Here is a 23752-nt window from a genome sequence, read left to right as displayed (position 1 = left end):
ACCTTCCAGGGCCACGGCAGGCAGCTGTCCACGGCTCTGCAGGCGACCGAGGCGGAATTTCGCCTCTGTGCTCGCAGCCCCCTCCACTGGCCACTGAGCTAGCCCGCTACCAGTCGCCACTGGGCTCCCAGCGAAGCAGGAGAGAAGATCTGGGGCCCTGGGCAGCCACTGGCTGAATCCACACTCCGCCTGGCCAGGACGGGATCGCCAGCCATGGCACAGCAGTGCCAGGCCTCCGGAGGAGACTCACTCCCTGCGCCCTGGCTCCCAGCCCCTGCCCTCGAGCGGGTCCTGGCGAACGTTGGCTCCCTTCCTGGTGCTGGCGCTGGCCCTGGCTGGGAATCGGGAGCAGCAGGGCACAAACGGGAAGGCTCAGCAGAGATGGGGTCTGTCCTGGGTCTGTGAGCCCGCCAAGAGCCGGCTGTGCTCTCGGGGATACACGGCAGGATTAGCTGCCCAGCTCGCCCCCCAGGCTGAGCCATGTACCCCCACTGGCCGACCCACTGCCCCAAAACACTCTCTGAGCGCGTGGGAGACGGGGGTGGGGGCCCTGTGGGGTACGTGGCAGGACTGCCACCCGCGCAGCCCCAGGGGGATGGGGTGTGCACTGGAGAAGGCCACCCTACCTTCAATCTCATTCAGAGGAGCCTTCCAGAGCTGGCAGATCCCGGCCAGGTTCCGCACTCCCTGCCAGAACCGCTGCTGGGACTTGCGCTGGCCTTGCCGCCAGGACTCCCAGCAGGGCAGGTCTCCCTCCTCCTGGGCTGTTCTCTGCTGCCTGCCGGGAGGAGATGGAATTCAGTTCCTGCTGCAAAACCCACTGGGGTTTCCAGGCACTGCTGGGAGATCCTGCCCTGGAGGCATTTCTATCCACAGCCATCCCTGCTGCGGGGTGTCTCCCTCCTTTCACACTCCTCTGTCCCACATGGGCGACAGGGCCCTACCCCTCCGTGTCCCGGCCTGGGAGGGGTATCCACAATGTGGCCCTTGTCCAGCCGCAGCTGGAGGTGGGGGGCTCTCGTTCCTGGTCCCTCTTGCCCAGGGAGAGTGGGCTGGACAGAACCATGAGACTTGCAGCCTCAGCCCCGTTTGTCGCGCCCCTGCTCAGCCCACTGCGATGCTGGCGGAGTCGGACCTGACCTGACAAGGCGCTTCTCCTGCATGGAGCAGGGCAGAGCCCTGAGCGGCATCTTCTCCCTCCCGTGCGCCACCTCCTCCAGGGAGCTCTGGGAGGCGGAGCGCTCCCCCATGGAGCCGGGCTGGCGGCCCAGCCTCCGGCTCTGCGCAGGGCTGCTCATTGCTGCAGAGGCCTGGGGGAGGAAGGAAAGTCACCCGAGGCCCGGTCCCTGGCCCAGTCGCGCCCACAGGCTGCCGGCCCCTTCGCAGCCATGGAGCCATAAATCTGCGGCAAAGCCAGAGCACGGCACGGTCCCTTGCGCAAGCCCCAAGCAGACTCACTACCGCCAAACAACCCCTCCCACCCGTCCCACAGCCCTGGCCCTAGGCACTATCCTAGCCCCTGCCTCCCTGGCCAGGCTGCCCCAGGAGGAGAGGTTATTCCAGGGCACAGAGCAGCATGCCCCACGGGCTGTGGTCTGTCAGGGGCCCAGCTCGGGCCTCTCCAAAGGGCCCTTCCAGCCCCAAATCAGCCAGGACTAACCCGTCCCACGGGTGCCTCTCCCCAACTGTTTCCTGCAGTTGGATTTTCGGCCATGGCTGAGCAGGAGCCGGTGACAGAGCAGAGCCAGCTCGAGTCCCTGGCCCGTCGTGCTCTGTCTCCTTCCGAAGGAGGAAGTGACTCGCTGCACCCACCCCCTGCTAGCCCCTGCCCTGCCCTGCCCTTCCCACACCCTCGCACGGGATGGGCCCCCGCCCGCTGCGGTCCCCTGCTCTGGCTCCGGGGCCCCTGCGGGGGGGACAAGCCGGGCTAGTGAGTTACTGATAGTGCCCAGGGACATGTGACAGGAACTGTGCTCCCCCCGCAGCTTCCTTTGCTGTGTGCAAGGCAAGGGACGAGGGAAATGGACAAAACAAACCGCAGGGCGTGGGATGTTGAGGGCAGAGCCCAGGCTGCCGCAGTGCCGGTGCTGTCTGCCGGAGCATCCGCTGGGGGGGCAGGAGAACTCCAGCCTTGAGTGCTTGCCTGTGACGCAGCCTGTCCCCACACATGCGCGTGCATATGGTCCGGGAAAGAGTCCCCAGTAGACAGGAGCGGCTGGGAAGGCCCCGTGTGCTCTGTGAGTGGCTTGTAGGAAACGGGTTCTCGTGCCGCGGTGCCTGGCAGATGCTGTGTGCTAAGCTGGGCAGCCTGCGCAGTGCACCGGGAACGGGCTCTGAGCTCACCCTTGCCTGCGGTCTATGGGGGGACCGGCGCTGAGCTCCCCAGGCCCACGGCACGCGGGGAACGGGCTCTGACCGCCCCCAAGCCCATGGTGCGCCGAGGCAGAAGGGAGGGAAGGCAGAGGAGAGAGGTGGGCACACACCTCCCTGCCTGCAGTGCCCGGGCCGCGCTCCTGAGGGTGCAGAGACGGGGCAGGCTGGTGGTGTGTATTGTGTGTGTCTTGCCTTCGTTTGTTGCCATAGCAATAGAGGTAGACTATTAGGGGATAGCTCAGCTGGTCCTGGCTGGTTTTAGCGTTAGTTCAATCAAGACGTTTCATGGGTTTGCCTCTCTCTGGTGCTCTGGGAATGCAGGCACTGCCCAAGGATCTGACATAACAAAAGTGGTGCCGAGGGTGGCACCAACCTGTGCCGCACCAGCAAAGAAGTAAAAGTCAGTGTAAGAAAAACCCTTTTTGCTGTTTTGGGGGCTGAGCTGTTTACACTGACGGTTCAAACTGAACTACAACCGGCTCCGCTTTCTGACCAAGGGAAGCAGACAGACTCAGACCTGGGGGGACGGGGGACAAAGCAGTGCTAGTGAATGGAAATCACCAGCAATTGTGTGTGGACAACCCCAGCACACCTGACTAAAAGACACTAAAAGACGAGAGAAAGAAAGGGGCAAAAAGGGGGGGGGGGAGACAGCAGTGGCTACATTTACGGGGCCCCTGGGACCTTTTGCGGAGACTCTAGGGAACTGGAACTCACACACTGAGCGGTTTCAGCGTTTTGTTATTGCAATCACAGATGCAGAGAAGCTGCCCATTTTCTAAGTGTTGTAGGAGCTAAAACAGAGACTTTATTGGGCACCTGATAAGCCAGAGACAAACTCTTACAGTGGCATTGTGAACATCATGCTTTGCCCTCCAGGTGGACACCCCGGGCAAAAGACTACGACTCCCAGCATCCTCTGCGTCGCAGGTGAGGTGGAGGCGTGTGAGCTGGCTCCTGTGCGGTTGGATGGATGGTTCTGACTGTGCTTCTCCCCTCCCAGAACCACAGCGGCAGCGCAGCGGGCTCCTCCAGGGACCCAGCCAGGCTGCTCCTGATCAGTGCTGCGGTGAGTGAGTGAGTGCGTGAGGCGGGTGCCCAGGGAGAAGGGGATTTGGAGCTGAGGCACAGCCTGTCTGAGCCCAGGCTTCTCTGCGAAATGCCCCCAGCCCAGGGCTGTAGCAGCAGGCTCTGCCAGCGTGCCCCGAGCTCCTGGGTGGCATGCGAAGAAGCTCTGGGGCGAGGTTGGAGGTGTGCATGGACTTTGGAAGGGGAAAGAGAGCTGGCCTGAGCCCTGTGCCCAGAGAGCGGAGTCGGGGCTGCCCTCCTCCCCTCTCCTAGGTGCACATAGACCCCGGCCGGCTCAGCTGCCCCCAGCCCAGTGTGGCCACCCCCAGGACGCAGGCAAGCCACGACCTGGCCAGGAGATGTGGCTCAGGGCAGTGAGCCAACAGGATGCGCCTTGCTAATGCCCCGGGAATCAGGTCAGTAAGGCCAGTTGGTGAGAATGAGACAGCTGCAAGGAGAGCTGGAGGGGCAGGAGCCGCCAGCCAGCACCGCCCGGCACCACCCGGGCGAGCGGAGGGACAAAGACGGCAGGTTCCTGAGTTCGCCTGACCCTGCAGGCAGGACTTGGTGTAGCGTGTCTCCGTCCCTGCACTGCAGGCACTGCTCTTCCGGGCATGGGGCTGGCTGCAGGGTGGGCCCCACAGCAGCCTACCAGGGGAACCGGCTGACCCAGCCATAGCCCCTGGAGCGGGACTGATTCCTCCAGGCAGGGACCACAGCCGGGAGTGCCTAAGGTGAGTCGTGCTCACCGCCTCCTGCACGGGCTGGGGGGCCAGGGAGGGCGAGCGCAGGTACGGGCAGCCTGCGTCTGTCGGGACCGTCTGCTCTCCTGCTCTCCTAGCAAGCCCCTTCTGCCAGGCAGGCACCTCCCTGGTGCCACGCTTGTTCCTGCCACTGCCCCTCCAGGCAGGCACCCCGGGCCAGCGGCTAGCGGGGACTTAGCCCTTTTCCAGCACGGACTGTCTGTCTCTGATAGGGGAAATGGAGCCGTGCCAGCCTGGGCCACTGTCTGCCTGGACTTGCTGTAGGGTGTGGTTGGGGGCTGGCTGCTGGCTGCTGAAGTGAGCAGCAGGGCAGGCATCTCCTGGACTGGAAGGAAGGGGCTGACTCCGCTCCAGTTAACTCCTTAGTGCCTGAAGAAGCTCACGTGCATGCTGCCCATTCCCAGCATTGGGGGCAGGAAGCAAATGGCCATGCAGGGCCCTGAGGAGGGAGGCAGCACTCGGAAAACCAGCCCTGCTCCCCATAACGGCAGATCTAAGGCCAGTCCAGCGGGTCCTGTGGAGCCTGGAGCCTGTGGCATTTCCCAAGGCTTCTGCTGCCCAGCCCCAGCCTGGGAAGAAACAAGTCACTTTGCCAGGGCTCAGCTCCGGCCTGCAACGGTGTCCGTGGGGAACCTCCTTGTGCAACGCAGACCTGTGCCGAGCTGCGTCTTGCACAGTTCTTGTGTGCTTGTTGAATAATCTCTGTGTAGGGGGGTGGGAGGCGGCCCTGGCACGTTCTGGGGACTGCAGCACTCAGTGTGCTGGAATTATTAATGAGATGGGGAATTATTAATATGGGAAACCACCCAACACTAACTGAACCTGCATTCCTTTAGTAAATCCACAGGCCCAATGGTATCTATACAAGCACTCTGAACATGCCCCAGAAGCCTAACTAAAGCAATGTCCTTCCCCCAGAACGGAACAAAACATTCCCAAGCATCTGATCAGGATCCTTACAAAGGGGCGAAGCCCTGATGTGCTCACCCCGGCTGCGGGCTGCAGTGTGGCCAGCAGGGATTAGCAATGAGCCCTTTCAGAGTTTGCTTTTGGTACCCTGCAGCACACAAGTGATGTCACTGCACGCGCTGATTCCCTGTAAGCAGGCGCAGTCTGGGTAAGATTTACACTCGCCATGGCCTGCGTGCTCAGCTCGGGGCTAACCCGGGGAAGGGCTGTGGTGGCTCATTTGAAGACAGGTTCTCTTTGTCATGTTTTTAACATTAGTTATTGGCAGACCCAGACAGCCTCCCCACTCCGTTCCTTCTGGCCTTCTCCCTCCGCTGGCTAGTCAGGGCCGTTCTGTACAACACAGAGGTTTCCTTAACCATGCTTAAGCTAACCTTAATTCTTTAATTGCATATTTATCCTGCAGTGGGGGGAGCTGGCCAAGACATGCCCAGCGCAGGTGACCAGTGCTGACAGTCAGACAGCTGTGGGACAAGGCGGGCCAGCCCAGCATGACCTGGGCTCCCTCACTTCCCCCGTGAGAACAATCCCACTTTTGATCTCTCTCCATTGCACTGCCCTGGGGACTCTGGGGCCCCTGCAGACACTGGGGCCACAGGTGTCCGGGGCAGCTGGCTCTCAGGAGCGTGGTGCATAGGAGATCAGAGGTGCTAACGGCCAGACAGGGGATCTGGGTAGTGCGGGAGCTTGCCCAGGCCCCAGCTCATTCTGCCAGTGCCAGGCACAGACTTTGCAATTCGCTCAGGGTGCAAAAAGCATCTTTGTATGTGACCTTTTGAGAGCTGGGCTGGGTGAGCCAGCTTGGGCTTGACAGACAGGGCGTTGTGTGCGGAGAGGACACATTTCCATGCTGCCCGGGTGGCGGGACACACAATGGCTCTTTGTTCTCTTCCCTTGGGTGGCAGGTGCCTGTGCTGAGGGAGCAGAACTGGGAGAGAAGAGAAGCTGTCTCTGCTGGCTCCTCTCCTCTGCCAGTTGTGTTGGGAGCTGGGGTGAGGCCAGCAGGCACATGCTGACAGCCCGGCCTTCCCCGCTCTCTGACCCGCCTACTCCCCGCTTTGTCTGTGTGGGATCTGAGCACTGACCCTCGGTGCCTCCCTTCCCTTGCTACAACTCCTCTGCCTCACCCAGTCTGCTCTCTCGGTTAGCTGGCCGAGGGGGTGGATCACTGCCTGGAAGCTGCTTGTGCTGCATGCCATACGGTGCCCCGATCTCAGAGCAAGTGGCCGGCTGCGGCCAGATGGACAGAGCCCCTAGCTGGAAACCTGCAATGAAGCATGGTTAGGACTTGAAGATGGGGTCCCTGCCGGCCCAGAGGGAGCCAAGGGGACTGGAGCGTCTCTGGGCAAGTCACAGCAGCGCAGAGGGAAGGAGGTTGGGCCGGCCTTAGTGCAGAGGATACGGGAGGCACCTCTCCTCATCGCTATGCTTTCTGAGCAGTTGCTTTTTACAAGTCGGTGTTTCCACTTCCTTGGCTGCAGTGTGCCATTACGGTCACAGCGGTGGTGTGAAACGGGACGCGAGCGCCCTAGGTGAGCTCTCTGCTGTGCCTGATCCCAGGGCCTGGCCACAAAGTGGCCTTTGCTGGTGGACGCGGTGGAGACGGGGCTGGGGCTAGTGACTCTGGGGCCCCTCAGGACTTTCGCACTGCCCATGCGGGACCCCAGCTTCTCCCCGGCCTAGCCCTGGAACTGTCCTGGAATGTGGGCGGTGATAGACGGGGGGCGTCTGAGCAGCCGCGGCTTTGCTGGGCTGTGAGCCGGTCAGTCTGGGGCCAGCCCCATGGGCACCTGGCTGCATCAATAATCCAAACAGGGAGCAAGGCAGCCTTGCTCCAGGCGCGGTTGTATCCCATGCCCAGCACTTGGAGCTCCCAGCAGCTCCGGGCGGGGTGGGGGGGGTCAGACCCCTGCTTCAGCTGTTTCACTTGCACCCCACGTGCTGCTGACAGCCTCTGCCTTCCTGGAACCTGTCACAGGGAGAGCGCCCTGCAGAGAAGGTTTCCTGCCAGGCAGGATGCGCTGACTGCCTTGCCGGTATTTCCGCGGGGGCTGTTGGTCTCGCAACGCAAGTGAGTGGGACTCTCTGAGAGAAGCATCTTGTGGGCAGACCCCTCCACGCTGTCTGGAGCTGGAATCTCCGGATCCTGGTAAAACAGACAGGCCCTGGAACTTCTGTGAGCACTGCTTGACCTGGCTCGGTTGGTGCCCAGCTACCACAGTGACTGGCACATGAGAAACACCTGAGAATACCTAGACTCCGCCCCTGCCCGGACATAGTCCCTCAGGCAGGATGTGCAGGCTCTGGGGTTTTGTCCCCTCCTCTCTTCCTTCCTCTTCTGTGTTTTGCTGAGCACTGCCGCACTTGCTCAGCACAGCCTGCGTGGGCCTCGCCACGGGAAGTGGCAGAGCACGTCCTCCTCCAGCGCCGGGTGCCTGCAGCAGCAGGACCCAGACTGCAGCCAGCCCCTGCACCATGCAGCAGGCAGGCAAGCAGCAGCAGCTCCCGGTGCATTGCAGGGCTCAGGCTGGTGCCCGGCGTCAGCAGCCGGCTTCTCTGCGCGCTGCCCAGGCATTCCCGCCTCTCACTGGCTCGCCGGGGCGGGTCTGTTTCAGAAATGAACACGAGTGGGAGATGAAGAGAAGAGGACGTTGCTGAGAGAGCTTGTCCCTCAGGGAACTCCAGGCCCTGGTGCTGTCTGTACCTGTGCCCGAGCCGCTGGAGGGCTGAGAACCCAAGATGGCCCAGCCACCGTCCTTCACCCTCCATGTCCCGCAGAGCGGGGATGACGTCAGGTGAGTTGCATGGTCATTTGCTTGCCTGCTGCCTGGGAGGTGGGTGCTCCGTCTGTCTGTCCAGACCAGTACCTCCAATGTGGCCATCACTCAGGTGTCTAGGCTCCGTTCATGTAACTCAGAGTCACACCAGCAGTCCCTGCTGCCCACTCTCTGCTGGGTGGCTGCCTGCCAAGGGCATGGTGCCTGGACTCTCTGCCCGCTCCACGCGGGGAGCCTTTCCAGCACAGCCCTGGCATCGTGTCCACAAGACTCGGGCACCTTCCAGTCTGCAGAGCTCCTCAGCTCAAACTGTCCCCTGGGAGTGCCCCACACTGTGCCTGCCCATGAGAGCCCCCCCCGGTGTCACAGCAGCAGCCCCTGTTCTGGGGGTACGTATCTGCCTCTGCCCAGTGCGGGCATGGGGCGCGTGCAGCTCAGAGCTTGTTGCAAGCTGTTCCTGTGCAAACAGAATTGTCAGGTGGTGGCAATTAACGTGAGCCCCCTCGGGCAGTCGCTGTGTGGGTTCTGGGGCAGTGGCCCCACGGGTTCTGTGGCCCTAACACCGGCCTGGGAACCTATGGGCCTTCTGGATTTCTGGTATGCAGCCAGTGCTGCTGTGACCCAGCCCCAGCCCCACCAGCTGGCAAAAGGATGCTGCTAGAATCTGGTATCTTTAGATCTGTGACTTGGGCAGGTCCTATCCTGGGCCCAAGGGCGGGGGCGTTGTTACTGGCCACGCGATCTGTGTCTCGACTTCTGTGTTTGCACAGCCCGTACCTGAGCCCGGACGATGAGGGCTCTGTGCACCGTTCCTTCCACCAGCTCATCCAGGAGCAAAGCTGTGCGGAGCAGGCGCTGGAGCTGCAGGAGCTAACCCCAGGGGGCAAAGGTAAAGCACTGGGACCTGCCTCGCGCTGCAGGGGTTGTATTTGGGGGGCGGTTTGCACCCAAGAAGCTGTGTGTCCTGCAGAGAGGGGGACAGGGCGATAGTTCAGCTAGGAAGCCCAGTTTGGGCTCCTGAGCCTCTTCCTGGTTTTTATTCCTACAACGTTGCATCTCCACGAAGGGCCTAGGACTGCCCTGGGCCACGCTGAGGTGGGAGGCGCAGAGCTCTCGGGCCGGCGCTGGAGCACAGCAGACACCTGTGGGGACTAGACCCTCTGTCCGGGGTGCCCTGCAGCATCTCACCTCGGCGCCAGGCCTTACTGGGAACGAATGCGGACCTGAGTGAGGTGTGCGGGAGCCAGGCAGAGCTGATGGGGAGGCAGGACGGGGAACTCCCTCTCTGACCCCGACACGTGCAATTCCTCGCTTCTCCCAGAGACCCTGGCCAGCGCGGCTGCTCCTGCCTGCTCCACCGAGGCCTGGGAGGAGCCAGAGCAGAGGGGAGAGCACCTGGATTTCTCCTCAGCCACGCTCCGGATCCTGGCCAGCATGCCCAGCCGCACCATCGGTGAGCGAGCCCCCGGGAGCAGCCATGTGGCACCCGCCCGCAGCCCGGCTTCCCCAGGCAGGGCCCGCACCCCCACGGAGCCTGGCGTCCTCGGCCTGCTCATGTCGGCGCGGCCCAGGTGCCGACTGCACGTACCTCCCTGGCCAGCCGGAGCCGCCGGGGCAGAGCGGTGCTTCTTCCAGGGCCGAGCCCCCCCAGTGCCACCCCACGCCCTGCCCCACGCCCTGCCCCCCACTCGCTCCAACACCACCCTGCCCTCACCCACCACCGCCTGCCCTGCCCCTCACCTCAACACCTCCCACCCCACGCCATGCTCCCCACCCACCCCATGCTGTGTCCCCCACCCTGCACCCCCCCGCCTGCCCCAAACTGTGCCTCCCGCCCTGCCCCACTAACACTACCCAGCCCCACTCCAAGACCACCCTCCCCCACCTGCCTGTCTGCCCCAGGCTGTATCCTCCACCCCGTCCACCGACACCCCCGCCCCACGCTGTGCCCCCCACCCCAACTCTACCGTGTCCCCACTGACACCACGCTGGACAGCCCCCACGGTCGGAAACTCGCAGCCCAGCCCCTGAGCTGGGCCCTTGTTTAACGAGGCAGCTGGAAGCCAAGCTATGGGGAGAGGAACTCGCTGCCTGTGCCTGGGGCAGCCCCACACGAGGCTCTGGTTGGTGTGGGGCGGGTCAGGTACAGAGGCCGCCCTGAGCTCGGCGACAGTCCCTGCTCGCTCCCATCTGGCCCGTTCCTGTGGCATTCGCTCGCACCCACGCGTCCCCTCTGTTGCAGGGCGCAGCCGTGGAGCTGTTATCTCGCAGTGCTACGTGCGCACAGCCAAACTTCGCCGCCGGAGCAGCCGGCCGCCGCTGCACCAGCTGTCCCGCTCTGCACGGCCCAGCTTCCGGCAGTACAGTCTGGTACTGGACGCCGGCCACGCGGAGGAGGACGGTGAGTCGGTATTGCTGCACTGGCAGTGTCCGTCCGTCCTCTGCTGCTGGGGTGTGGATCCTGCACTCCTCAGGCTCCAGGCTGGGCATCCCAGGGCCCCCCTCGGGATGGTGGTGGGGCAGTGTGCCCAGCGCCCGCCCCCCTCCCCTCCTGGAATGGTGGCGGGGCAACGCTGCACCAGGGAGATGGCCTGGAGCAGGAATTTCTCTGCTTTAATTCCTGCCCCATCTCATTCCCTGCTACCCCCACTTTGGCTGAGAAGGGGCAGGTTCCTGCAGCCCCTGGGCATGGAGGCTCCCAGAAACACGGTACCGCCAGTCCTCTGCCAAGGGCTCTGCCCAGCCCCTTGCAGGAGCAGCTGCATGATCCTTTCTGTGATTCTTCTCCCCAGAGAAACGGAGCCTGCTGGTGAAGGAGCTGCAGAACCTGGCGAGCAGTCAGAGGAACCACATGCTGCGGGCGATGCCCGTGAGCCTGGCAGAGAAATGCAGACTCAGGTCAGTCCCCTGGGAACTTGGTTCCCAGCACAGGATGGGCTCCCGCACCTGCCCGAGTCTCTCTGGCCCCAGAATCCTGTGGGGAGGGTTTGAATCTGGCAGGGAACCAGGCCGGTGTCCTAGGGCACAGGCTGGGGCCTCCTGAGAGCAGAGCTGGCTCCCTCCCGCGTATGCCGCCGTTTGACATGACTGTGCGTTGCAGGCAGGAGTCGGGTGGACACAGAAGCACCCTGAGGAAACCCGGCGGGAGCCCTTTGTCCTGCTGTGGCCAGCTGAAATACTGCTTCATCATAGTAAGTCCTGCACCCCCCGCGGGCGCCGTGCAGGGCCTCGGCAGCACCAGCCGCTGGGCCAGGAGGGGCGGATTCGATTTGTGTCTGGAGGGACCTGGTACCTCTTGCCGTGTCAAAGGCCACGTGCTGCAGGCTGGGAGCCCCTGGAGCCCTCCCCACGCCAAGGCCTTGGTCCCTGGCACAGCCTGCGCTTCACGCCCGGCCTCGTTGTGCTCCCGTCTTTTGCTGGGACACAGGATAGTGGCAGATTTTCCCCATTTGTTTATGAAGCAGCTGCTGATAAATTCAGAGCTGGGTGCAGCCCCCCAGTGTGCGGGTGAGGCAGGGCGGGGCAGCTTGGGCCGTGGGAACATACATGTCTTGCCTGGCTTCTCTCGTGTCCCGGGAAGCTGAAGCTTGGCGTTTCCGCTGGGCAGGGAGCACGTTCTGGATGCAGCCCAGCACTCGCTGGCCGGGGGTTCTGCTAGTCCTGCGGGGCTCACTGTGCGTCCTCGTCACGCTGAGCCCTCGCTGTCGGGAGCCATCACTGGCGTCGGGCAGGGACCTGCCCTGGCCAAGCCCTGGTGCGCCTGGCGAACGGCCGGGTGGAAGGTGCACAGAACCCCCGCAGTGCCAGCCCTCCCTGGGGTGCCGGGCTGCTCTCAGGAAGTGACCTAGGCCGACCTACCGCGCTAGGTAGGTACCGCTCCCAGCGCCCCACGCTCAGCCCTGAGACGTGGTGCTTGAGGGGCACAAACCTGTTACAGCCAAAGCCTCCACTGTGCCCGCCCCGGGGCAGCTTGTGAGAAGCAGCGTGCGGATGTTTGTCCATCCTGTCTGCATCCCATCGAACCCTCGCCACGGCCACCGAGCAGAAGGAGGGAAACACCCGGGAGCAGCACGCGCGGCCGAGGGAGAGGAGGGCAGGCTAGATCCTGCGGCTGGAAGCAGGGTTGGCCTCGCCAGAGGGTGGCAGCCCCAGGCTGCGGCGATTCTCGCAGCTGAGGGGAGGTTGGCGGGGCAGCCCAGGCTCAGATGGGTTGGTCCTGGCCCCCTTTTTGGACATGGTTGTGTTCCCTCCAGGCGTTCCGGAGTCTCTGGTACGGGTTCCTCTCCCTTCTCCACTCCGTCCAGCCCTGGCATTATCCCCTGAAGCAGATCGGCGGCCGCTTCGGCTCCAGCGTCCTCTCCTACTTCCTCTTCCTCAAGACGCTCCTCATGTTCAACGGCTTCTTGTTCCTGATCCTCTTGCTCTTCGTGGTAGCCATGCAGGCCGCATACCCCCCGGCCACCAGGAACAGCAGGCCCTTCACAGGGCTGGAGCCCCTCACTGGAGCGGTGAGCACTGACCTGGAGGGCGAGGTCTCCGAGAACTGCCCCCCACCTTCCCTTCTCCCTCCCTCTGCCTGCAACCCCGGGCAGGATCTGCACCCCCTCCTCAGCAGAGCTCGCTTCCAGGCAGACCAAGGCCCTCTAGCCATGGCCTGTGCCGGATGCTTCCAAGGGAGGTGCCCGCTCCCTGCAGGAGGGCCTGAGGACCACTGCACGGCAGCTGTGCCCTGCACAGGATTTCTTTAGCCCAGTGAGGGGGCTGGATCCAGAATAAAGCCAGCGTCCCTTTCTCCAGAGCCTGGAGGGAGGGGAGCGTGTTCAGGGCTGTGGCAGAGGAGAGACGAGCCCTAAAGGTAGCTGCATTGCTGGGGCTGGAGCGGCCTGGCCGCGCCCCAGAGCCGCAGGGAGTGGCACTGCCTGGGATGCACAGCACCGGTCATGGGGCCTGGAGCCCGTGGCCCAGAGCGCCGAGAAACATGGGGCTGGAAGGGACCTCGGCACGGCCTCCAGCGCTGGGGCCGGACAAGTAACTCCCGACTGGCTGTAGGCAAACTGGGTTTGTCCAGCCTGTTCTTAAAACCCTCAGTGACGGGGCTTCCACGACTCGCAGGGTGTCCCTGCGGGTCCCTCTGCTCCGAGCCGGGAGCCCGCGGGGCCCACTCCTGTCCTCTCCCTGCAGGGCTACTTCACTCAGACGGTGATGTATTACGGCTACTACAGTAACTCCACCCTGAATGAGCCCTGCCCCTCCAGCCCCAGCAGCGAGCCGTGCCAGCCTGGCAAAGGTCCTCTGCCCTACAACATGCCGCTGGCCTATGTGTTCACCGTGGGGGTCTCCTTCTTCATGACCTGCATCCTGCTGGTGTACAGGTAAGAGCCCGCCCTGCGTGCGGCTGGGCTGCGTGTTCGCCTGCCGCCCTCATCTGAGCACCAGGGTATCTGACCTCTGGGCACGGGGCCCACCTTGTCTGGGCTATTGTATAACCCCTGCCCCTTGACTTACCCAGCCCCACGCTCCCCATAGCACCCGCCGATGGCCCCAGAAATGCCCTCCTTCCCTTCCCTCCCCTCCCCTCCCCTCCGCCATGGCCGGTCCCTGCCAAGTGTGCTGTGGCTGCTGCTCCTTCCAGCATGTCCCGATCCTTTGGGGAGAGTTACTGTGTGGGCAGCACGTCGGGGGACCTCGCCATCAAAGTCTTCTGTGCCTGGGACTACAAGGTGATCCAGAGACGCGCTGTCAGGCTGCAGAGCGAAAACATCCGGACCCAGCTGAAGGTGAGTATGGCACGACTCCGGGCTTAGGGCTGCAGTGAGACAGGGCCCAGGCTGGCCTCAGGGCTCAGGCAATGGCCTGAGACTTGGCAGACGTGGGTTCTACTGCTGGCTCTGCCACGTTCTCCCTGGGTGACCATGGCCAAGTCCCTTAATCTCTTTGTGCCTCAGTCCCCATCTGTTAAAACCATGGGGACAATACAGCCTGGCCTGGCCTGGCCTGTCTAGGGAGCTTGGCAGCACTTTGAGTTAGGAACTCTTTTGTTCTGTGAGCGTACAGCACCTAGCGCAGTGGAACCTGCACTCAGTGGGACCTAGCACAGTTGGGACCTGTGGGCACTGGCCTCATAAGAGTATCACTGACGATGTGTTAGATTCAGTTCTGCTACTAGGGACTAATCTGGCAGGTGCCCCCCAGTCCTGACACAGCTGCCCCTGGGCTCCCCACGCTCTGCCGGTGCCCCGCACTATTGCTCTGCACTCTCTGCCCGGCTGCTCCGGAGCCATGAATGACAATTGTCCCCACCGGGGTGGTTTTGTGAATGGGCGAGATGGGGATTAAAGTGCAGTCACAGCACTGGTGAATCCGCACAGCTGGGAGGCAGACGGGTGTATTACACCAGGTCCTGGGTACGGGGATTCTGGCCCATTCCCAAAGACTGACCCCTTCCCTGGTGCTGTCAACTCACCTCTTCCGCCCCTGGGGACAGCAGCTCCTCCGGGCATGGAAAGGCCCTGGTCCTTCCCTGCTGCAGAGCCCTTTGGCTCCTTCGTGGATCCATTCCCACACATGGCCCTTTCCTGGGGAGGCGTTGGCCCTCCTGACCTGCAGCCTGTTCCCAGCGAAGGCTGGGCCGCTGGCAGCAGCAGAACCGCGGGAGGCTGCTTCGTGCCAGCGGTGCAGGCAGGACCATCGGCCGTGTTGGTGTTTGCAGGAGCGGCTGGCGGAGTGGCGGTCTAAGTCCCACCCAATGAACCTGGGCAGAAGGCTGGGCAGGATGATGGTTCTCGGTCTGGCCTGGGCGCTGGCGCTGAGCACCGTCCTGGGCTGCGTCATGGCGGTGTATTTCTTCTCCGAACACATGCACAAGGTGAGTGCTCACTCCTCTGAGACGGTGCTGCCATCTCTGCCTGGAGGGGCATCCCAGGCCTTCCACCGAGCTAACTGGAGAGGAGTCTGCGGCGCTGGGGGCTGGGCAGTTCCACCATACCCAAGAGACGAGGGATGCCCTCTGCCGCCGCAGGGCCTGTCCTGGTGCAGAGTCCAGCATCAGGCCTGCGTGTGGGATGGCCGGGGCCATGTGCTCGCAGGCCAGTGATCCCCTTGGTACCTGCTTGGCAGGCTCACCAGGACTCCAGAGCTAGGGGGAGCAGCGAGACACAGCAGGAAGCCCTCCTGCTGGCACTGCCCATGGTAGTCTCCTTGATGAACCTGGTGATGCCATACCTGTATAACCTGCTGGCAGCCTGGGAGAAGCAGGAGTCGCCAGTGCTGGAGGTGTATGTGGCCATCTGCAGGTAGGCCAGCACGCGGGGAGCATGAATGTGTGTGTGTGTGGAGGGGGGCGGGGGGACGACTCCCAGCCCTCCGGGTTTTTCTGTTGCTCTTGGTCCCTGTGCCACAGCTCGAAGTCCAGCACCGGGGGCCTCCCCTCCCTGAAGGACCTGGGCTGGAGCACCCACTCAGCGAGCCATGGGCCATCCATCCTCCTCCCCCTGAGCTGCCCAGCTGGGGCCCAGGCTGCCGTCAGGGCGGGGCACGGCCTGCCACCCAGGCGCGGTGAGACGCAGGCGGGTGGTGCCCTCCACGCCAGGAGCTCTGCACCGGGCGCACAGATCAGAGGAGCTCAGCCTGTGTCTGAAAGCGCTCCGTGCGTTATCCCCTGCTGCCGTGGGCTCGCTCTCCCCAGCGACTCCCTCCCTCCCTCCCTCCCTGTCTTCTTCCTCTCCAGGAATTTGATTCTGAAGATGGTGGTCCTGGGCCTGCTGTGTTACCACTGGCTGAGTCGGAGGGAGAGCCCCTCGGAGGACGAGGTCAGTGTGAATGTGCTTGTTGAGAGCTGGAGCGCTCGTTGCGGCTCCGGGGCCCTGTGCCCCGCCCACAGCTGCAGGGCTTGTGCAGAACTGAGGGGCGGTGGGGGAACAAGAGAGGGTAGCCCAGGCCAGCGTGGGCTGCTGAACGGGAGCGACCGTCTTCCAGCCCCGAGGCCGTCACTCAGCAGAAGCCCAGGCCGTCGTCAGCTCTCCCCCAGTGCTCCCTGGACGTTGGGGCCATCTCCCACCCTGCCGTGCTGGGATGGGATTGTCGTTGCTGGCCTTTGCAGTGCAGGGGTGGCACAAAGGTCCCCGTCACTCCCCTCCAGAACAGGCCGAGAGCCGTGGTCTCAGTGCCCCGTGCCTGGAAGGTTGGGATAGCGAGCGAGAACGCTGCCAGCCCAGCAGTGCCATGGGCAGGGCAGGGCAGGGCACCAGCAGCGAGCGCCCCCCGGCGAGGGCGGTCCAAGTCAAGCAGGTCCCGCGGCAGGTGTAGGATCTTGCTTGGGGCCAGAGGAGAGCTGCGGGGGAGGAGGGAGCCATCTCTGCCACCTCACCGGCTGCCATCTCTGCTGTTTTCTCAGTGCTGGGAGACGGCTGTGGGGCAGGAGCTGTACCGCTTCGTGGTGATGGATTTCATATTCACGCTCCTGGACACCTGCTTTGGGGAGCTGCTCTGGAGGTAACGTCTGAGGCTCTGCCATGCAGAGGCAGTTCTGGGTTGCTGGAGACACTGGCTACATCTTGCTGCCAGGGCGGCTCTCTGCTCGAGCTGGAGCTGACCGTCCTGCAGCCTGAGAGTCTCTCTGTCTTTCAGGCTCGTCTTGGAGAAGAAGCTGAAGCGGAAGCAGAGGCCGGAGTTTGACATTGCGCGGAATGTGCTGGAGCTGATCTATGGGCAGACCCTGACCTGGTGAGGGGCCCCTGCTATCTGCCTGCCTTCCTTGGCGCATCCTGTGGTACCCACTACTCATACAGCGAGAGCCTCTTCCATAGCCGAGAGAGGCAGATCATCTTGACAAGCCGAGAGGCTGCTGCCAAATTACACGGGTGCTTCCAGCTGCCTAAGGCAGGGGTGTCAGACACGGCACAGCAGCGTGTACATTTAAAACCAGAACAAACCCTACCAAAGTGACACTCACCGCTGCGCCCCAGGAGGGGATGAGAGCCTGACTGCAAGGCGCTCAGATCCTGCAGTGGCGAGGGCGGGATAGCGTAGAACATACGTGGAAGGGAGGGCGAATGCCAGGAATGACCTGCTCTGGGGGCTGGGGTATAAAGTCAGGATTACATTTCCCTCGCAGCCCACAGCAGGCCTGTGTCAGTGGCAGAACAAGGCCTTTCTGTGTAGCTACACTTGGTCCTTATTTATGATTTGTCAGTGCCTCATTGTCACATGAACCGCTCAGGCCATCGCAGATTCTGCTCTTTGTCTCTCTCTCTCCCCATGCTCCTTTCTCTGAGTCACCCTGATCCTGCAGCAATTCCCACCCGACGCGCTTCACGCCCACGCCTTCCTGCTCCAGCGGCTACACTGACTAACGCAGAGCCCTGACCTGTGACACTGGACTCCAGCCAGACAAATAGTGGAGTTTGCCCTTCACTCTGAGCCGTGCATCTCTCTCTCTCTCTCTCTCTCTCTCTCACTCACACACACACACACACACACACACACACACACACACACACACACACACACACACACACACACACGTTAGATTTTCTCTGTAGCTAGAAACACTTTCTGAAAAGGAAAGCGGAGACGCTGCGCAGTTGGGCTGTGGCGTGTGGGTCGCGGTGTCAGGCTGGATCGGCCCAGGGGCTGTGGGCCTGGCACCCCTCCTCGCAGGTGTTGTTCTTTAGGCCTCCTGGTACAAAGCTCAGACTGTGGCTTCTGCTGCCATTTGCTGACAGCCCATCTCCTGCTCCAGTGAACTCCCAAAGCTTCCCGTGCAGCTGCCCACGTTCCAGCTCCTGTGTCCGCTGTGGAAGCCTCACAGCTGGAGGAGAACAAGGCAATGAGGATGCTGACCCATGGCTGGGGTCACATGGGGCCCAGCGCTCTCACACGTTGACTGTATTTTCCTTCTTCCTTTCAGGCTGGGCGTTCTCTTTTCCCCCCTCCTCCCAGCTGTCCAGATCCTCAAACTGGTGCTCCTCTTCTACATTAAGAAGGTACCAGTTGTCCATTGCTCTCAGCCGCCGTTCTGCATCAGCAAGTGCTGCACTGCAGTAATGCTGTCCAGAACCGGGAGATGTAGATGCTGGGCTGGGGAGAAAGGTCACCTGCTCAGTTTCTATTCAGCTCTTTCCAGAAAGGGGCGGGAGCGCCGTGGGAAGGGAAGGGAGCAGTCGGACGGGCATGTCTCACCTGCAGGAAGCAGTTGGATTTCTCACCCTCACTCCATCACTCATTGGCAGCTGAGGCCATTAACTCCCAGCGCCCCAGAGACCGTGCCCAGTCTTGTGTGCTGCCCCCATGGGAAGGGTGCGGGTCATTAAACACCATCCAAAGTTACTGCTCACGGCTGGTTAACTCTGTCTCCAGACCAGCCTGATGATGAACTGCCAGTCTCCCAGCAAGCCGTGGCAAGCATCTCACATGAGCACCGTCTTCATCACCCTTCTGTGCTTCCCGTCTTTCCTGGGGGCTGCAGTATTTGTCTCCTACACCATCTGGTCGTGAGTAGATGGGCACCTCCTACGCCTGCAGAGACATAGGAGCCAACCAGATGTGCCCGTAGCAACCCAAAATAACCCTCCCCATGCTTTGGTCCCAGCCGGCTTTTGTGCCACATCTGGAATCAGCCTGTCTGCTCTTCGGAGCCTCCAGGCAATCCCCTGCCATGCTATTAGCACTGTGCAAATAATGGCAGCTGATAGGATATTCCACAGAGAGGATTCACCAGACTCAGCCCTGCAGTTTCTAAACCCCTTCGCAGGGCTGGGCGAGGTGCAGGGATTTGGGTAAATCGCTGCCTAGGCAGCAGTGCCCTGGATCAAATCCCTGCTAGAGGAAGTCTTTCCCGGTGGCTGGCTGCAGCTGGAGCCCGTTCGAGGGAGCATGAAATCCAAGGCTGTCTTGTTTCTTGAGGTAACATCTAGAATCCACCCAGAAGGCACAAAGCCCGGCTCAGGTGTGGTTCTTGTAGCAAGCGAATTGGCAGCTTGCAGTAGGCCTCTACCACAGATGGCCATTTGACTTCCCTCTGTTCTTTGTCCGCCCAGAGTGAGACCGTCCAAAACGTGTGGCCCATTCCAGATGCAGAAGACTATCTACGAGGCAGGGAAGTCTTGGGTGCGAGAGCTGGAGAAATCCAGCCCCAACCTCGCCTGGTTCACCTGGATCCACCAGTACCTGGTGGAAAATACCTTCTTCCTGTTCTTTGTGACCGGAGTCCTGCTGTGAGTATGAAAGAATTCGGACTCCACAAGTGCAGACAGACACGCCAGGCTGGACTTCACGTAGCTGAGAATAACTCCTAGGCCGGTGTCGCTCCGTCACCTCCCCAGGGGCTCAGTCCGTGGGCTTTGCCATTGCATCCCACCACCATTAGGATGGGAGCTCCCTGGTGAGCCAGGGCAGTGTCACCCAGGAGCTGTCCTGCCTCTGCATGGAGAGGCTGGGTCCTGAGCTGGCGGCACTGTCTCTGCACTCGCTTAGGTCCTGCCCTTTGAGCCTAGCAGTTATTTCTCCTTCTCACCGTCTGGAAGCCTGGTGCTGCTGCTGCTGACAGCTAATGGAGCGGCTCCCTGAGCCAGGCGGTGGAGCTGCCTTTTCTGTTAGAGGGATCCTTGATTTGCAGCTCAGGACCCAGATGTGTCAGCCCCGTGAGGGAGTGAAGCACAGCCTGACACCACCACCGAGCATTGTATCGCCGCTGGGCGTGCGTGTCCCACTCCTCCAAGGCCGTGTGTGCCGGCTGTGGCGGAGGCACAGAGAGACTCGTTGGGAGGGGAGGTTGGGTATGCGATCGAGGAGATTTCTTACTGCTAGTGGGACCAGCCCAGCTGGCCTCCCACTGCTCTGCCTCAGAGAAAATGGCAGGTGATATGGCCAATGCACCTGGCCTGTGTGTGCCCCTCACGTGTTGGCATCAGACTGAGTCCTGGTGTCTTTACAAGTCATGTCCTTGCCGTTGCAGAGCTGTGATCTACCTGCACATCCAGGTGGTGAAAGGCCAGCGGAGAATCATCCGCCTGCTGAAGGAACAGATCGCCAATGTGAGTGCAGGGCGCCTCTGCATGCTGCTGAAGGGAAGGACTTGGGGATCCAGGGACTAGAATAGCTGAATTCTTCCTGCATCTGGTCCAGCACCTTAGAGCAGGCCCCACAATGGGACAGCGAAGTGCCCTTTGGATGCAAAGGTTTAACCCTAAGGGGTGAGGAGAGAAGATTTGTGGTGCTCATTGGTTATCTGCTGTTGACCCATAAGGCAAACTGGGGATGTAGATTTTACAGGAGCCAAAGGCTCCGCATTGGTTCCTTGTGCCCCTTGCTTATACCTCAGCTGATTGGAGGTGCAGGGTGTAGTCTAGAGCAGCGGTTCTCAACCTTTTTTTCCCGAGTACCACTCGGGGAAAAAAAAGGGAGGGGACTTGCGGTGGGGTTTCGCGGCGGCGGCAGGAGGGATTTCCAGCGGGGTTTCGCGACGATGGGGAGAGACGGGCGGCGGGGTTTCGCGGCGGAAACAATACCCGCCGCCGAAACCCTTCCGCCGTTTCCCCGTTTTCGGCGGCGGAGTTTCGCAAGGGTGGGTGGGAGGGCCCGTCCGGCGGCGGCGGATTCAGCGCCGCGCGTACCACCCAGCCCTCCGGTAAGTACCACCGGTGGTACGCGTACCACCGGTTGAGAACAGCTGGTCTAGAGGATGGAGCACAGGTCGGGGATCCAGGAATGCCTGAATTCTAATGGGTGCCTAAAGTGAGACACCTACACACACATTCAGGCATCTGAATAAGTGGCCTAGTTTTCAGGAGTCCTGAGCACCTGCAGCTTGCACTAGATTTTGGCCATAGCGGCTGAGTGTTAGTTTCTCCATCTGTAATAGCACAGCGGCTTGTTTTGCTAAGCGGCTGTGGGCCTATTCTGCCCCCCTTTGCTCACCTGTGGTGTCTCTTCTGTCCTAGGAAGGGGAAGATAAGATATTTCTCATTCAGAAGCTTCACTGCATTTATGGGAAGAGAGAGACCCACCCATGAGTCCCAGGTAAGGATCAGAGTCTGGATGGGGTGGGCAGGGGAAGGAGTGAGACCGAAACTCCTGGAAGCTTTTCCTCCAAGGAGACCAAGGAAATGGTGGGGGGTTCATCCAGTGCCTTGCTCGATAAGGGAATGAAGAAGGGCCTCGCTGGAGCCCAGAGAGTCCGTCCCGCTGCCTCAGCCCAGCCTGAGTTCAGCCCAGCTCAGGGCTGTGCAGGCAGCAGCGAGAGCCCTTGGCACTATAGAAATATAGAGGCTTGATAATAATAATAATAATGATCAAATCGCTCCCTTTGTGCCGTAGGATTCCCTTGGAAGAAGCTAAATATGTGCACAGGACTTCCTTTCTGGCTGCAGCCTGCCGTTGGAGAGACCAGTGCAAGGAATGGATCCTGGCCTATCTAAGTCCGTTCTGAACAGCCAGAGAAGGTTGGCTGGACTTTCAAGGACTGCACTGACGGGTGCAGATATGGCACTGAGAAAACCAGTCTTCCGCTGGTGCGGATAGTGTTCAGACTGGCCCTGCTCAACAGCCGCATCGGCGTGTTATCAGGCTGCACTCCGGCGATAACCTCCACTCCCAACATGTACTGGCCCTTGTCATTCTGTCTCGCCTGGGAAAGCTGCAGAAACCTTTCCTTCCACTGGGGCAGAGGGTCCGGAAACCACCCTGGCTGTCAGGCACTGCTGGAGCCGAGCACACCAACCTAGCCTGTCTTGTGAAAGTGGGATGTTTAACGCTGCTGGGCCTTCAGCTGGTGTCTGTGGAGCCCTGGAACTCCAGGCTGGCTATGCCAGCAGCTGGTGGGTTTTCAGGAGTCCCTTCCCGTGGGGACATGTTAGCTCTGTCACTATTAAAACCCACTCTCTTTACCAGCTCCCCATTCATTTAGGAGTGTGAATGGTCCAGCCATTTAGTGTGGTGTTTTCAAGTTTTTGGGTAACTGGCCCAGCTGTTTGATGAGGAATATTTTCTGCCAAATGGCTGTGAAAAGAGGATCTCACATGTGGCATCTCATTCTAACATCCTCTAATACAGAGGCTTGCGGAAGGAGTGGGGGGTCCTCACCTATGGATCTGAGCCAGTAACCTTGGCTGAACTGACCAGGCTTCCCCAGCTGCCCTGCACTGCTTTGCCCAGAAAGCCTGTCCCAAGAAGTGGGATGCTCTGAAAACCACGTTTACAGTTCAGAGCGGCGAGGCAGCAGACCACCCCAGCAGGTTGGTGGTCACCCATGGCACCACTCGTGGGCATCTGGCAAGTGCTAACTACCTCAGGCCTGTGATTCTCACTGCATGAGCAAGGCCTCCTGAGATCAGATGTAAGCACCTGCAGGAGAGGCAGAAAAGGATGGACTTAGAAAACCGCACAGCTGTTACAGCCTGTCAGGGCTGAGCAGTCAGTCAGACACGGAGTCTGCATTTCCTGGGGCCTGGCAGGAGCGTGAATACCAGCCTCAGGGCAGGAAACGGCTCAAGCCCCGCAGTGGCTGTGAGTTCTGAACTTAGATTTCACCAGCCAGTATCAAATGTGAACTCCGCAGGCACTAAAACAGCCTAAGCACAGAGTTACAGACAGTCCCTTGGGCACGCCGCTCCATCTTGCACCTAGGCAAGCTGGGTCATTATGCCAAAACTCACAGTGGTCGGGTTACTCCCAGTCGCTAAGGCCCAGTCACTTACCCCAGATCAATTGCATTTTAGATCTTACACCAAAGACAACACTGTAGCCAATACTATAATAAACTATCTACAGATACATTACCTAGGAAAAGGAAACAAGACCGTTATTTACAAGGTTAAAGCAGGTCAACATAGATACCCAATGAGGTACAGTCCTAAATATCAAAATGTAATAAGTGCTGTATGTCCTTTAGGGCTAACCCAGGCCAAGCACTGGGGATCTTTTGCTTATGCTTAGTAGTAAGCCCCTCAAAGTCCAAGCAGCATAAAGAAACAGGTCCTCCTCGTTAGGGCTTTTTATCCCTTCCTTTCTTCTGCTTGGAGTTACAAGTGCAGCCCTTGGGAGGAATTCAGTTGCACATCTCGTCTTCATTGTGTGTGGTGGGGGGAAGCAATCAACCAAGTCTTTTGTCCTCTGATGTCCCACAATGGTTTGTGTGGTGTTGATGGACCTTCTTTCCGTGGGGAGGAGATTAGTATTTCACGCTTGTTACTGCTTCTCTCCTGTCTGATGATTTACAGTTACAGAGCAAACCCTTAAATATTACCTTATAGCATGGGATACAGGTGTTATAAGCGAGATTAATGGTGGCAGCAATTTACAAGTGTTTCATAAAGTCTGAACACTAAGCCCATTTCTGTACATCGTATTGTTGTCAGCGATCCCTTGAGTCGAGGGTGATCTCTTTCACAGGTTTTATTTTAAATGGGTCCTTTGGTGACTGAGGAGCCCGCTCCTTGAGCTGCAGACGTTGCAGGTGGCGTTGGAAGGCAGGGTAGGGCCATGATTGCTGCAAGACAATTGTCTGTCCTTTCTTTTGTTTTTCTGGGATCAGGGCAAGAGATTTTCAACAAGAGTGGCCATTCCTTCTCTGACAAGTCTTCGCCAGTTAGCCCTGTCTTGGGCTACTGTCTCCCGCTGTGTGGTGTCAATACCACATCTCTTGATGTTTATTCTAGTATCAGTGTTAATATACACTAACTAATATATGTGTTTATTCTAATATCTATGTTAACAATACTAACCTACAGAGCTGGAACCTGTCTGGCTCCCCTGTATGCGTCAGTGTTCACGTGAGACCTACGGGGCATTGGCATGAGCTGGCAA

At 60.5% G+C, this 23752-nt stretch overlaps 1 protein-coding gene across 1 annotated transcript; it reads left to right on the top strand.

Moving 5' to 3' along the window:
* Positions 1–3263: 3263 nt before the first annotated feature.
* On the top strand, positions 3264–22277 carry TMC6 (transmembrane channel like 6). Its single transcript, XM_067547164.1, has 21 exons — positions 3264–3303; positions 7790–7969; positions 8722–8840; positions 9273–9404; positions 10194–10352; positions 10744–10849; positions 11052–11142; positions 12205–12459; positions 13133–13323; positions 13584–13728; positions 14661–14816; positions 15068–15243; positions 15678–15759; positions 16344–16441; positions 16577–16672; positions 17859–17934; positions 18308–18441; positions 18988–19164; positions 19905–19983; positions 20890–20968; positions 21266–22277. The coding sequence occupies exons 2-20, from the start codon at positions 7914–7916 to the stop codon at positions 20959–20961; spliced, it is 2400 nt and encodes a 799-aa protein (XP_067403265.1). The 5' UTR covers positions 3264–3303; positions 7790–7913; the 3' UTR covers positions 20962–20968; positions 21266–22277.
* Positions 22278–23752: the final 1475 nt, after the last annotated feature.

Source organism: Emydura macquarii, unplaced genomic scaffold (genome assembly GCF_026122565.2).
Source record: "Emydura macquarii macquarii isolate MOO-44397 ecotype Brisbane River unplaced genomic scaffold, CSIRO-AGI_Emac_v2 contig_1230, whole genome shotgun sequence".
NCBI lineage: Eukaryota > Metazoa > Chordata > Testudines > Chelidae > Emydura > Emydura macquarii.
This window is presented reverse-complemented; position numbering and strand designations above follow the sequence as displayed.

Excerpts from the sequence above, each read along its gene's own strand:
- TMC6 (XM_067547164.1), top strand. The coding sequence starts at position 7,914 with ATGGCCCAGCCACCGTCCTTCACCCTCCATGTCCCGCAGAGCGGGGAT. Across the intron at positions 10,850-11,051 it reads GCAGAGAAATGCAGACTCAG|GCAGGAGTCGGGTGGACACA; the intron begins GTCAGTCCCCTG and ends TGTGCGTTGCAG. Across the intron at positions 17,935-18,307 it reads TCCTCTTCTACATTAAGAAG|ACCAGCCTGATGATGAACTG; the intron begins GTACCAGTTGTC and ends CTCTGTCTCCAG.